The 12,894-nt window shown below is 30.2% G+C and overlaps 1 protein-coding gene and 1 non-coding gene across 2 annotated transcripts in view; one reads left to right on the top strand and one right to left on the bottom strand.

Moving 5' to 3' along the window:
- Positions 1-679: 679 nt before the first annotated feature.
- Positions 680-12,894, bottom strand: part of Smp_123660 (putative peroxidasin) — a gene marked incomplete at its 3' end in the record, with an annotated part of 40,562 nt that continues 28,347 nt past the window's right edge. Inside the window, exons 7-8 of the mRNA XM_018797964.1 lie at positions 4,454-4,532; positions 680-856 (exon numbers count right to left, since the gene is read on the bottom strand). Coding sequence (XP_018652953.1) covers positions 680-856; positions 4,454-4,532 — 256 coding nt within the window. The remainder of the gene's footprint in view (positions 857-4,453; positions 4,533-12,894) is intronic.
- Positions 5,919-5,990, top strand: Smp_tRNA_01757_Pseudo_TTG.1.1. Its single transcript has one exon. It is a non-coding gene (tRNA).

Raw genomic sequence — 12,894 nt, 5'->3', positions numbered from 1 at the left:
GTGTAACTATACAATGGGGTTGATTTTAAATTATTTTGAAAATGACCTTGAAAACTTTTAAGCTATGTTTTGGCCTGAAGGAAACAGTCTATAAATCACGGACACTTCGCTATAGATTAGTGCAGTTTTGGACAATTTATTAGTCTATTCAAGTCTGAATATCAGCTCTTTGACTTTCATGTAAAGGGTTGTCATTAACTGTTAAAGTGACATTGTATAAAAAAAGCACTCAAAATACTGACCCCCTGGGAATAAGTAAAGACTAGTTCCATTTTCACTTGATGAAAGCTAGCTCTTAGGAAGATCATTATCGATTCATTGGATAATGGAGAATGATTTTGATTTAGTCACAATTTTGTTATTCATCTACAAAATTTTGCTAACACTTCGACCCAAAGAAAGTGAAGGCTTTTATGAGGTCATTTTAAAGACTCATAAATGATGCAGTCAGTAAATGACCTGCAATAATATGGACGTATATTTGTACCACACGCAGTTTTGTTTTAAAATCGAGAATTGATAGAGAATATTTGAAAATTTATGAACTACATAAAAATCTCTTCAGACATTAAAAATTTATTACTTTCTTTACCATTTATCTCCCAAATTAAAAATGAATTCTCATTTTAACCTGTATATTTAGTTGAATAATAGGTGACATGACTTTTCCAAGATCACACTAGTGATCACCCATTTCATCAAACAGAACAGCTCGTAGTTTAGCTAAAAATACGATAAGACTCAGTTTTCTTTGGGGTAGTAAATTCGGCGAAGTATTAGTATATACTGAACAAATTCTATCTAAATTGTATGTTCCTTTTTTTATAGTGGCTAAATGCATTAATTTTAATTTGAACTAAAATTTAGACAAAACGAATAGGATTCTTACTATTGGTGGGTTAATTTTTTTAAAATTATCTATTCTAAGCCATGTTTAAAACATTGCTGGCTTATTTTAATGCTAGAATACTGATAACGAAAAATTTGGTTATGAAAGAGAAAAAAAGAGACGACGAAAAAGATAATAAGTATATCACACTATATTGAAGTATAGGAAGATTGAAATATTTTTCAAATCCTATAACATGTATAGTTGAAATCATGAGTCAATTGATGCTAGACCATAATCGAAAACCTGGAAGCAGTGGACGGCCGTTTCGTCCTATTGTGGGACTCCTCATCAGTGCGCATCCACGATCCCGCCTCGCGAGATTCGAACCCAGGGCGTACCAGTCTCGCGCGCGAGCACTTAACCTTTAGACCACTGAGCTGGCCGGCATCCAACGGTGTTAATCTCCAACTGAGGAGTTCCACAATATGACGAAACAGCCGTCCAGTGTTTCCAGGTTCTCCATGGTGGTCTAGCTACAATTGACGAATGATTTCAACTATATATTTAAAGTTACTAAAGAAATCTCCACAAACAACCTCTTACAATATGTGTAAATTAAATATGAAATTTCGGTGTAAGTTACAAATAAACCGTATATAATGAACAGAATTCAAACCATCACCTAGTAGGTTGTGATATAAATAATGTTATGTCGATGGAAATTAGGTTTTTTACTTTAATAATAGATAATAAATCTTTCTTTTGCACACTAAATTGTGATTAAAATAACGGATGTAAGGGGATAAAATTGTTTTCAATTTGACTAGGAAGTCACACTGTGGAGGATTAGTGAAGTAAATCATTGTAATGCAAAGTATAACTATATGAATTAATGCATATGGGTACTAATTCCTAAACTTGTTTACGACTAACTGGAATGAAATTTTTTTTATTGATAAGTAATTCAAAACAATTGTATCAGAGCTACAAGTGGTGTTCCTGTTCCTAAATTGTACCTAGGATAGTTTACTGAATCTCGGTTATCAACAAACCTAATTGGAAAAACACAGAAATTGAAAAACATTTAATACATTTAGGGCAAATTTAATTGCTACATGTGATCACTGGTAAAAAATATAATAGTGTAGTGAAAGGATTGCTTGTAAGTAGTATGTTGTGGGACATGGCGTTGAAATTGCAGCAGTTCTCAGATAGAGAGAAGAATTTCGGTACAGTGAAAGCAATGTGTAGGCAGAATACTTGGTGACCAGATGAGAAAACATTTCAGATTGCAGGACACATTAAAAGATAAAATTAGATAATGGAAGGCTATGTATATGTATTATATGAACTCTCTGTAAATTTCCGTAAATAATATAGATTTCTGTTTATAACCTGTGACATAGCTGATAATAAAAACTTCAACAAAATCAGTTTATGCAATATTTCGATAAGAAATAGAGATGTAGCAACAAAACTGTATTAATGCGATGAAAGTTGAGAAAAAATCTAGACTCAATTATTTATTCGTCAGTTATTTCGAAAATTACAAAATTGACAAGATCAGATTGATGGATTTAGCTGGTGAGTAGATATTAAATATATTTCATTGGCCACACAAAGCGATCACTTTCCAAACACATCTCAGAACACTATCCGGCATGACTTTCAAAACAATTACTAGTTCTATACAGGAGCATTTAATCAACTGTGGACACATCGTTCCAAAAGAGTCTTCTTTTAAAGTAATCTCAGGGTAAAAGGAATTGGATCGAAAGGACATCGAATCAATATTTTATGCATTGGTCAGGCATTGGCAATCCACCAACTTAAGCCCGAACCTTGCGTACAAAAGCGATTCGTCCAACCTCTCATCCTTCCATTTATCTACTTCCCTTTAGTGGTATGTTTTGGGTTTTTTTCTTCATTTTTCTTTGATTATTATTGATTTTTGAAATAATCGTTACGTAATTTTAAACTCCAATCAGTTATTATCATTACCTTATACAAGTTTTCTTGATTAGAATTCAGCATTTATTACTATGTCCTTTATGTTCGTCATTTTTCTTCATATCTATCAATTGGACAATTATCTGACCCGTAAATTATTTTCATTCTTATATTCCTTCCCTACCCCTTGATTATTGTACAACCTCATTTTGATATTTAGTCTCGGATCCATTTATGATGTCATCTTTTCTATCCTTCTATAGACATATATTTATCATAAAACTATAGATACAAATGTACAGCTTAAGTAAATGATTTCGTCGCAAAAAAGTTTCTTCGCAAATTATTAATGATGTATTATTGAGGAAGGTGATCAGTCAATAGTTCCATGTTTTATTAATAATTTATTAAGACTACTACTACACATATCGACATGATTCCAAAAAAGATCAGTCGTAATATTAAATAATAATAAAAAACAATTATATACTGAAATTATTCTGGCTAATGAATAAAAATGACATGAATTAAAAATTTTCATCCATTTTACTTTATTGACTAACCATGTAACATTATAAAAAGCAATAAATCGATAACTAGTTACTGTGAGATTCAGTTAGTGGATTTATTGTAACCATATAAATAACCAAATATTCAATACAAATAATATTTCCCCTAACAAATGAACAAATTTACCTTTCCAATAAATTTATTCATAACCATTATCATCCATCTTATGACCGATTCATTGATTTTTATCCAATAATTATTAACATACAATAATAAGCGAAATCGGGACCTTAGTAGCTATATTATTACCTACATTTTAATTTTTTACTAAATGTGTTATTTTAAAAATAATTCATAATATATTATTCCTATTTAACTCATGATCATGTTATATTGATTAAATATTTTGTACATATGTGGTGTAAGCTACTTATATAGACAGATATTAGTAGTATGTAACACTGATTGGAAGTAGAAAACCTGGGAGCAGAAGCCTCTGAAGATCAATTTGAAGAAAACAGAGACAAAATTATAAAGAAATTGTGACTTGGAAGAATCATATAAAATATGAAGGATAAATGACAGAACTTCTCAAAAAAATTATTCAACGTATGATTCGCATATTTTACCATGAGATTCTGTAATTTTGTATTAAAACGCATCTGGTTGTCCCCACCTATGTTCTCGTTCATTACATATAAGTTAAACAATTAATCGGTTATAAGCAATGTCGTCTTATCTGATCATTACTGCTGTTTTAATTTTACAGAGCAATTTGAAATTTTACCACTAGGCTTAGCAACTCAATGTACTTTGTTTGATATAAGATGGTTATAAGTAGTGAATAGGTACAGTTTCCTGTTGAATAAATTAGTATATAAATATAAACCAAAAAATCCTACCGATCGCTTTCATTGATTCAGCAAATTTTGTACATAAACAACGGTTTCATCATTTGAAAAATACAGTTATGTGAACTATGGAATGTTTTTGTCTTCTTAAATTTAATAAGTTAAAATTTGGAGTTCAAATACATAATCAAAAGATGTTAGACGTCAGCCTAGTTAAATAATCATTTCATGAGCATTCATTGGAGCAGTAAATCATAGTTATTAATCATTTCACATTGTATAACTATTTCTCTACATAAATTGAACTTACTTTATTGAATTTCAAAGAAACGTTCATTGTTGACATTTCATTTTTCTTCATTTTCATTTGTTTATTATAAGCTTCCACCCTGAAGAAAAGGAACCAATTCAGATATGTAGGATAAATGTTAAATGAAACTAAGGAAAACTATCTATTAAGTTAAAATGAATTTAGATAGAAATAACCAAGTGTTTAAGTGTATAGCTCTTGAAATCGTACTATTAGTGATGTTTAGCTTGACAATAAGATATAGTCATTTTCAAGATAATTTTAATTAAGAATTGATGTCTGTTGAAGAACCATTAAAATCCAAAGAGCAGTGGGAACTATTTAGTCTTTGATTTAACTCAGTACAGTACACTCATGAAATGTAAATAATTAAACAATTAAGTAACCATCGAGAAAAATATAAAGGTATTGGGTTTGATTGGTTCTACATTCATGAATAAGGATTTCTAAAGAGTTTCATAGCAAAACAAACCAACTATTCAGTACTTTAATTTTCAAATGTTTCCCAAAAGATATTTAAATGGGATCTATCATTCATATAGATCGACCTATTGTCAACAAAACAAATTAGACATTAAATAGGAATAATATATTTGTAAAGTCTCAGCGAATGAATTTGAAGTAAATCTAACATTTCGCCTGGCAATCTGGTCCAAGCTTTTTCAAGGAAATATATATTTCATTCGCTGAGATTTCACAAATATATAATTCCTATTTAATGTCTTACATCAACTCGGCGCCCAAATACTGTGAAACTATTCGCTCTAATTTAGACGAAAGTTCTTATATAAAGACAAATTAGATCTCTATTATAAGTTACATTAAGTCAGGACCTTTGTTAGAAAAACATTAAAACACGGAAACACTTGACATTTGTTTCGTCTGAACCACAAAAATCAACAGTTTCCATAAACTCTTCATACATACTAGACCTATTTGTAATTTTTTCAGTTTCCAACAAAAGTAAGTGTTACTGATTGCATATCTAACTCTTTTTCTAATGTCAATATCATTCCAAACGGCTTTATTAGATATAGCCAGCAAAGTAAATGAAAGAATTTGTTTATTTGAGTCAAGGAATAATTAATAATTCGATATTATTTTCTTAATCTTCAGTGGTTGTGAATCATTTACTGATTTTTTTCATTCCATTTAAAACATAAGAAGTGAAGTCATGGATACTTATTACATGAGCTCATGTCCGATGCTCTAATAACAAAATATGGACAAATCACTTAGTATTGTTTGTTTGAATCTTTCCATTGATATTTAGGACTGCAACTGGTCAGTCTCTAATTGGCATATGTGCATACTGTGCGTATTGCCTCGATATTGCCCTAACTCACAAGAATTGCAATGGGTGCAACTGGTCAGTTGCAGTCCTAAGCATCAATAGGAAGATTCAAACAAACATTACTCAGTGAATTCAAACTTCACCCCATTGCACAAGCAAGTGGCTATCAGGACTCAGTAGCTGAGTGGATAACGCGATGGCATTTGAAGCGAAAGATACTGGGTTTGAGTCCCAGAGTAGACATCAACTCTGAGATGCAGGTACATCCAGTTGACGAGTCCCAAATAGGACGAAACGCGCGTCCTAGATTCCACTGCTAGCCACTTTCCATTTTTGCTTATAATAGACAAATCACTTGTTAAACAGCTGACCAATTACACTTATAGCTAACAGCAGTTGTAGAGTTATTATAGTCCCATTTCAATATACATTTAAAATGACTATATCTGGCTTTTTCTAATTTACTCCCATAAACATTACAGCACATATATCTAGATATTTGCACTAATAATCTATTTATATGGATCAGTTAACTAACATATACACTAACTTCATAAAAATGTAATATATGTATATTCAATAGTGTAAAAAATAAATGGAACACAATTAATGTTTGACATGATTATTTATTAACATAGTTACTATTTCTATTCCAAACCATGTAAGTACATGGTTTAATAATTAAGAATAATAACATATTTATCTATGAAACATGTATACACTACTGAGATATTCTGTTCAACCGGATAAAAACATCAATAAGAAGTATTAAATTATTTATATAATTTAATGTTTATTAGACTACGATTAATGTTCAATAGGCATTGTGGATTATTTTAAAATATGATAAAGTATTCATTAAATAACAACACTGACGTTATTATAGCAACTGTCCTAGGGTTAATTTCGATTATGATTGATTTTTGTTAAGCCTTTTAATTAACTTAACAGACAATGTTATTTGAATAGTAATAATTCATCTATTTCTTTGTACTAATATGATCACATGTGACAGCCTACATGCATTTCTCTCTCTAGTTAAAATATTGATAACCTAGATATCGTTTGATGAATCATTCTCTTCCTCATGTATATATGTGCTCGAATCCTATTAATTGCTTTTATCTTGCCTCGCTACACCTCGATTGTATTTGACTTTAAATTTACCCTTGTATTCAATCGTATACAAACGTTAGCTTCTCTGCTCCAAATTTGCTCGATTTGCTTGTAACTTTGTTATCTGTGCTATCCTCTAATAAAATGTAGTTGACGCTTCTTAACGCCTTCTACTTTCAAATACTTTTGGGATTTATAGATATAACGGTTATCAAGGTGATTGATTAACAATGTTAAGTCATTACAATAATAATCGTAAATGTCAATATTATTTATTCTTTTTACTTATTTATAAAATGAGTATTTAGATCGGATGTTTGAGTATGGTTGTTTGAATCACAGTTTGATGGTCAATCATTTTTGATTATTTACAAAATTAAAATAAAATTTTACAATCTCGCTAGGCCGGATCGCGGATGCGCACTGCTGAGGAGTCCCATACTGGGACGAAACGGCTGACCAGTGCTTCCAGGTTTTTCATAGTGGTCTAGCTTCAATTGACTCATTATTTCAACTATGAAAATTTCCAAATGTAATTAGTTTTTGTACAATATTCTTATATAATCTATATTATTGGTGTCAGAATTTAATCTTACAAAAATAATAAATAGACCTGGAATGAACTAACTTTGTGATGAAATGTTAGTTTAAGGATAGTTTGATTAGTGGAAACCAATTAAAATTCGAGAACAATGATTAGTTGCCTATTTTTAGTCTAGAACTACTCGGTATATTGGACTTTTATGTAGTAAACAAAGATGTAAAATTACAGAGTGGATACGTAAAATTTGAAAACCATACATTAAACACATTATTTGTATATCTTCCTTCAGTTGCCATTTACATACTTCATAATTCTTTCATTTCTGTTGTTACTAAATTCGCTCTCCGTTTCCCTTCCTGTTTTTTTAATTCAATCTTCTTAATCTCTTGCTGAGTGTCATTTCATTTCCGATGATTTATATATACTACTTATATACGTCAGCATAAATAGTATGCACCATACTGTGATTGTTAAATATTGACACATTAATTAAACATTTGGGAAAATACTCGAATAAATAAATATTTCGGGAATTTCAGTGTTACCGGAGGTAGATATCATAAATCTGAATTATCCTTTGATGACTATAAACATAAGCTGTTAGGATATTATTTTAATATAGTTTAATTGCTCATTAAAATAACCTGAAATAAGGGAATCTTCTCATGTGAAACTATTCATCATGCACATATTTCATTAAGTATGTGTGAATTCATCTACTGAATACACTGAATGAACTACTAGTTATATCCCTTTTATATAATTTCTATCATATCACAGTTACTAACCATGTATTTTTAACATTTATTCGATTCAACTACTCTAAAGGAATAAACAATTGCTTGAAAGGTCATAATTTGTTAAATAAAGAACAACTAACGTTAGTGTAAATTTATAACAAATCAGAACGCCTTAAACAAATGAAGCTGTGAAGGTGGGCATAAATTACATTTGGTTTCAGCAAACCACAATAAAACACAATAACTTATCAATTTCTGTCCAGTTTCATGCAACCGAATCCTTTATTAAATTTAAACAGAGAAAGAACAACAACGTTAGCTGAATAAAGCGAATTCATCAGTCTGTTTCATAGTTATTTTTTCATAAGCTGAATAGAACTTAAAATCACTATTACTAATATAATTATAAGCAAATATTTGACACACTTCAGTTTATGAAGTTTAGTTAGGTGTTCAAAGAGTAACCAAAATCATAATAATGAGAAGGACGGAGATATAAAGTGCATGAATAAATAAAGTCATGATCGATGTGTATATTGGAAAGTAGTAATGGAGAATGGAATAGATGTTATAGTTCCCAGTAGACATAATCAAAATAAAGGTTATGTAGGGGTTATGAAATTAATCAGTTATTGGGTAGTCACTTAACATAGTTAAAAATAAAATAGATACGTATTTGAACATCAATAAGATTTTGTAAGATATTAATATCGGAAGGCGAAAAAAAAGAAGGGAAGAGGGTCGAAAATAATTGATATAGGTTATTTGATGAACACCTAGTCATCACGTCAAAGAAAGGTTAATCATACTGTCCTTCTAGGTCAGGCTGGAAACGTTTGATATCGATTTCCTTTACAAAACGGAGTAGTATTGGTGGTTTTTTGCATATTAATTATTTTGGATGTATTACTTACATTCACTTCACCCAGGTATCTGGCAGATACATTCATAAAGACGTTACTACCTTGCATCCATAGGCTACCAGAAATGTGTTCAGAAAACCTAGTATGGATCCTTCTCTTTGTCCTTTCTATATACGTGCTACCATGCAGGTACATCCAGCTGAGGAGTCCCAAACAGGACGAAGGGTATGTCCTAGATTCCACTGTTAGCCACCATCACCTCAGCTTTTATATCTTAGTCTAAAGGTTCCAAGTCATTCACATGCTGGTACGGCCTTTCAAAATGCATCTTTGCATCAGTTTTGTTGAGATTTTCATATGAATCATGAACTTTAAATTCAAGAGAAAGCTTCTTTCTCAACTTCGTTCAGTTTTATACTGGACAGATTATGAATATATTTTGCGGGATGTTCAGGGAATTCTGCATAAATTGTTTTTTTCATTGTGAATTTCACGAAATAAAGTATTTTAAAACAGACGCTAATAATTATTTTAACATTTGTAATTTTAGGTCGTATTCAGGTGATGGGAATATATCACGAAATAAAATGGATTCAATTCATTCTGGAAACCTTGTTTTTTTTGCCCTGTCTAGTTGGTTCGACGTTGAAGCTATGTGCTCTATAATAACCATTCATCTTTCCTTTTGGTGATTTTTGACTAACTTTCAAACAAACGTCTAATTTGTGAGGGAAATTATAAAAAGTTTAAAACTTAGCCTACCCAAATCGCAAAATAAAAGACTTGTGTCTATTTGCAGTCTTAAAAGAATGTCTGTTTAAATGAATCTATTTCACTGTCATTAACTCCGTTTGTATGTTATCTGCCATTGGTTAATGGGATACATCAGTTAGACGTGTCATAAAAGCAGCAAATAAGTGCATTTACATGTGAAAAAAATTCTGAGCGGTGTTCCATTTCTTCAAATTAAGAGTTTATGATACATCAGTCTCCAAGTATATATCTTGAAACGCAATATACATAATACTAAAAGCAAGTCAACTCAATATACATATATATATGGTTACTATTGTCTTCTTATTTGTAGAAGTTAGTTGCCCGCATTATGATTACTATTGTTCTACCCAAAAAGTTTATTATGTACCTCATTATTTATTCATTTTTTTAAAAAACACATCCAACTTTAAGGATAATAATAACAAGCGAAATCTTGTAGGTGGTTATTGTAAACTAGAAGCTTTAAATCAAAGTATAATTCCAATAAAGAATTTCATTGAACATTGGATTATCTTGAAATTATTGCATGTAAAACATTCCAATAGAAATGTATGACCTAATTTAAACGCATCACATGATTTTCACTATATAATCTAGAACAGTTATTTAATTTTTATCATCAAAAGATATTAAATTGTTATTGTTTGGGTAACGTTTTAATCAACCAAGACCAATCAAAATTATCATGATGAAAGTGTCCAAATTCTATTTTAAATAAATCCTTTTGGATTCTCATTCTTAAAACATGTTCATGTTTTTCAAGGTCAGAAAGAACTTGTTTAAAAGCACAAGAAGAAACATTAACTGATAAAGTATTACACATTGTAATAATAATATTAATAATGTCTATTTTTATCCTTCCGATGTGACGAGAACGAAGTCATTCATATACAAAAAATTATGATATAAAATTAGATGCACGTTTACATGATTCTGTAGAGAAATGACCTAAGGGATTGATAAAACATTCGGTTGTCAAGCACAAGGCCATACGTTCGAACTCTCTACATGGACTTTGATGTTGGGAGCTAAGTGGTACCGTGTTAGTTACCAACTTCAGTACAGTAATACTGATTATCATTGTATATAGTTCAGTTCATCCAATTTTTTTTACTTTTGAAGAGTTTATCTTCAAAATATGCATGAAGATAATCCACCTACTAATCTGTTTATTAACATCTTCTAAGACTAAATGTTGTATTTTGAAAGATTGACTAACATCGGTAATATGCTCGCTGTTGACTAATTGTCGATCTATTACGTTATTAATGGTAAATTGACAAATTTTTTTCGAGCTAACTGCCAATGTACTTAATTTATAATAAAATGATTTCTAGATGTTTGGATTTTTCAGACAGCTATTCATTTAAACCTCACTTTGTTTTTTATTATTATGTGAACTGCATACTCGCGACTTCCCGACAAAAAAGTGATTAATATACTATTAAATATCCTCAGTATTTATTCAACAGTATCTTTGAATGGTGTTGATTGAATAAAAGCAAGAAAGTTAGTCAGATATTGCTCATTACATTGAATATTGATCCAAATCTATATATTGTATTGGCTACTACATGATTATTTAAAACAAACTCAAATTACACAACCTAACTATTCTAACAACAAGTACTTAACTAACAGTGACATCAGTAGATGGTTCGTCAATGTACCGAATAGACTATAGTCAGAAATGCAAGTAACTTATGTCGACTTCGTAATCTTAATGTCTGAAGGCTACTATACCTGAGGTTCTTGTTTCGATCTCAATAAGGTATTAGATATTCAGGGATAAGAAGTTGCACACACGGACAAGACATCTGTTTAGTGCTTTTTGATTTTCAACAGTCATCTAACTAAGGTCAGTTTGCCTTGTACACTATAAATCATACAAAACGACTGACCAAATAAAAACTTTCTCGAATTGATTAAAGAACAGAAATTAATACTTTAATATATAGAGGTAAAGTGTGTCGGTTAATAAAAATTAACTTGTCTGAAACATTTTATGTTATATAAACAAATAAACAAACAGAGAGGTAATAATTTACAATTTCAAACAAATTAATTCATGAGTCTTCGAGTTGTTGCTAGCAGTTATCGTGCGCTTATGAGAGGTATACTTATATATTGATTCATCAATTCTATTATTAATATTACTTACATAATTGCTTGTAGTGTTTTTTTTACTAACTAACAATACCTGTTGAGTTTTTACTTGTACAAAACATAAATTTATACTCTGATAAATTATTTATTCATAGTTGTAATACATAAAATAGATAGGAAAATACAAATACCGCACTAATGACTTTCCATTTTTGTCAAGAACTAACATCAGATACACGGTGTTGGTCATGATCGAAACCGTATAGAATTAGAATAGTAACTGCCAGATATTTCGACAATTATGGTAGTACATTTTATGGACTGTTTGGAATCCAGTAAAACATTTTTCTTTTAATTCATAATATAACATGATAATTATTCATTATGAGTGATAAGCATATATTTTTAGACAACCTGGATCAGTTTCACGGTTCATATCTTTTTAGGAGTAATTTTTGAACACTCATCTCTTATGAACAATAGCATTCTATTTGAGATGAGTTGTTGACAAATATATATCTAAAAGACCTTTTTCATCGGAAAATTATTTCACTGAGGCAATCATTAAATATCAAGATATATCACATATTAATTGACTGGTGAATTATGTCACAAATTAATTAGGTCTTCTATAACTCTAATGTTAACTCTTGACCTTGTGGTTTAGCAGTGAAATCCTCAAAATGATATGTTTCAAGCATCCATTTGATTTTGATTAATGTTAAGATTATATTCAGCTAATAAATTTTAAAACTGGTTCAAGAAGATAACGAATGTACCATGGATTTCGATAGATTTTGAGACAGTTATATTTCATACGGATAAGTATTTTTCATTAAACTATTTGTTCAATGATAATTAATTTGTCTGACTTCAAGAATTTTATAGCTAAATTATCAGTAAGAACAACAGTTCAAAGTTGGAGTCTACTTTCAGGAATTATCATCTCTTAAGTTCAGCAAATCCGTTATAATTGAAAGCAAACAAAATTTTAATCATAA

This window comes from Schistosoma mansoni, chromosome 6 (assembly GCF_000237925.1).
Source record: "Schistosoma mansoni strain Puerto Rico chromosome 6, complete genome".
NCBI classification, from domain to species: Eukaryota; Metazoa; Platyhelminthes; class Trematoda; order Strigeidida; family Schistosomatidae; genus Schistosoma; species Schistosoma mansoni.
The sequence above is the reverse complement of the archived record's forward strand: the minus strand, read 5'-3'. Positions and strand labels throughout refer to the sequence as shown.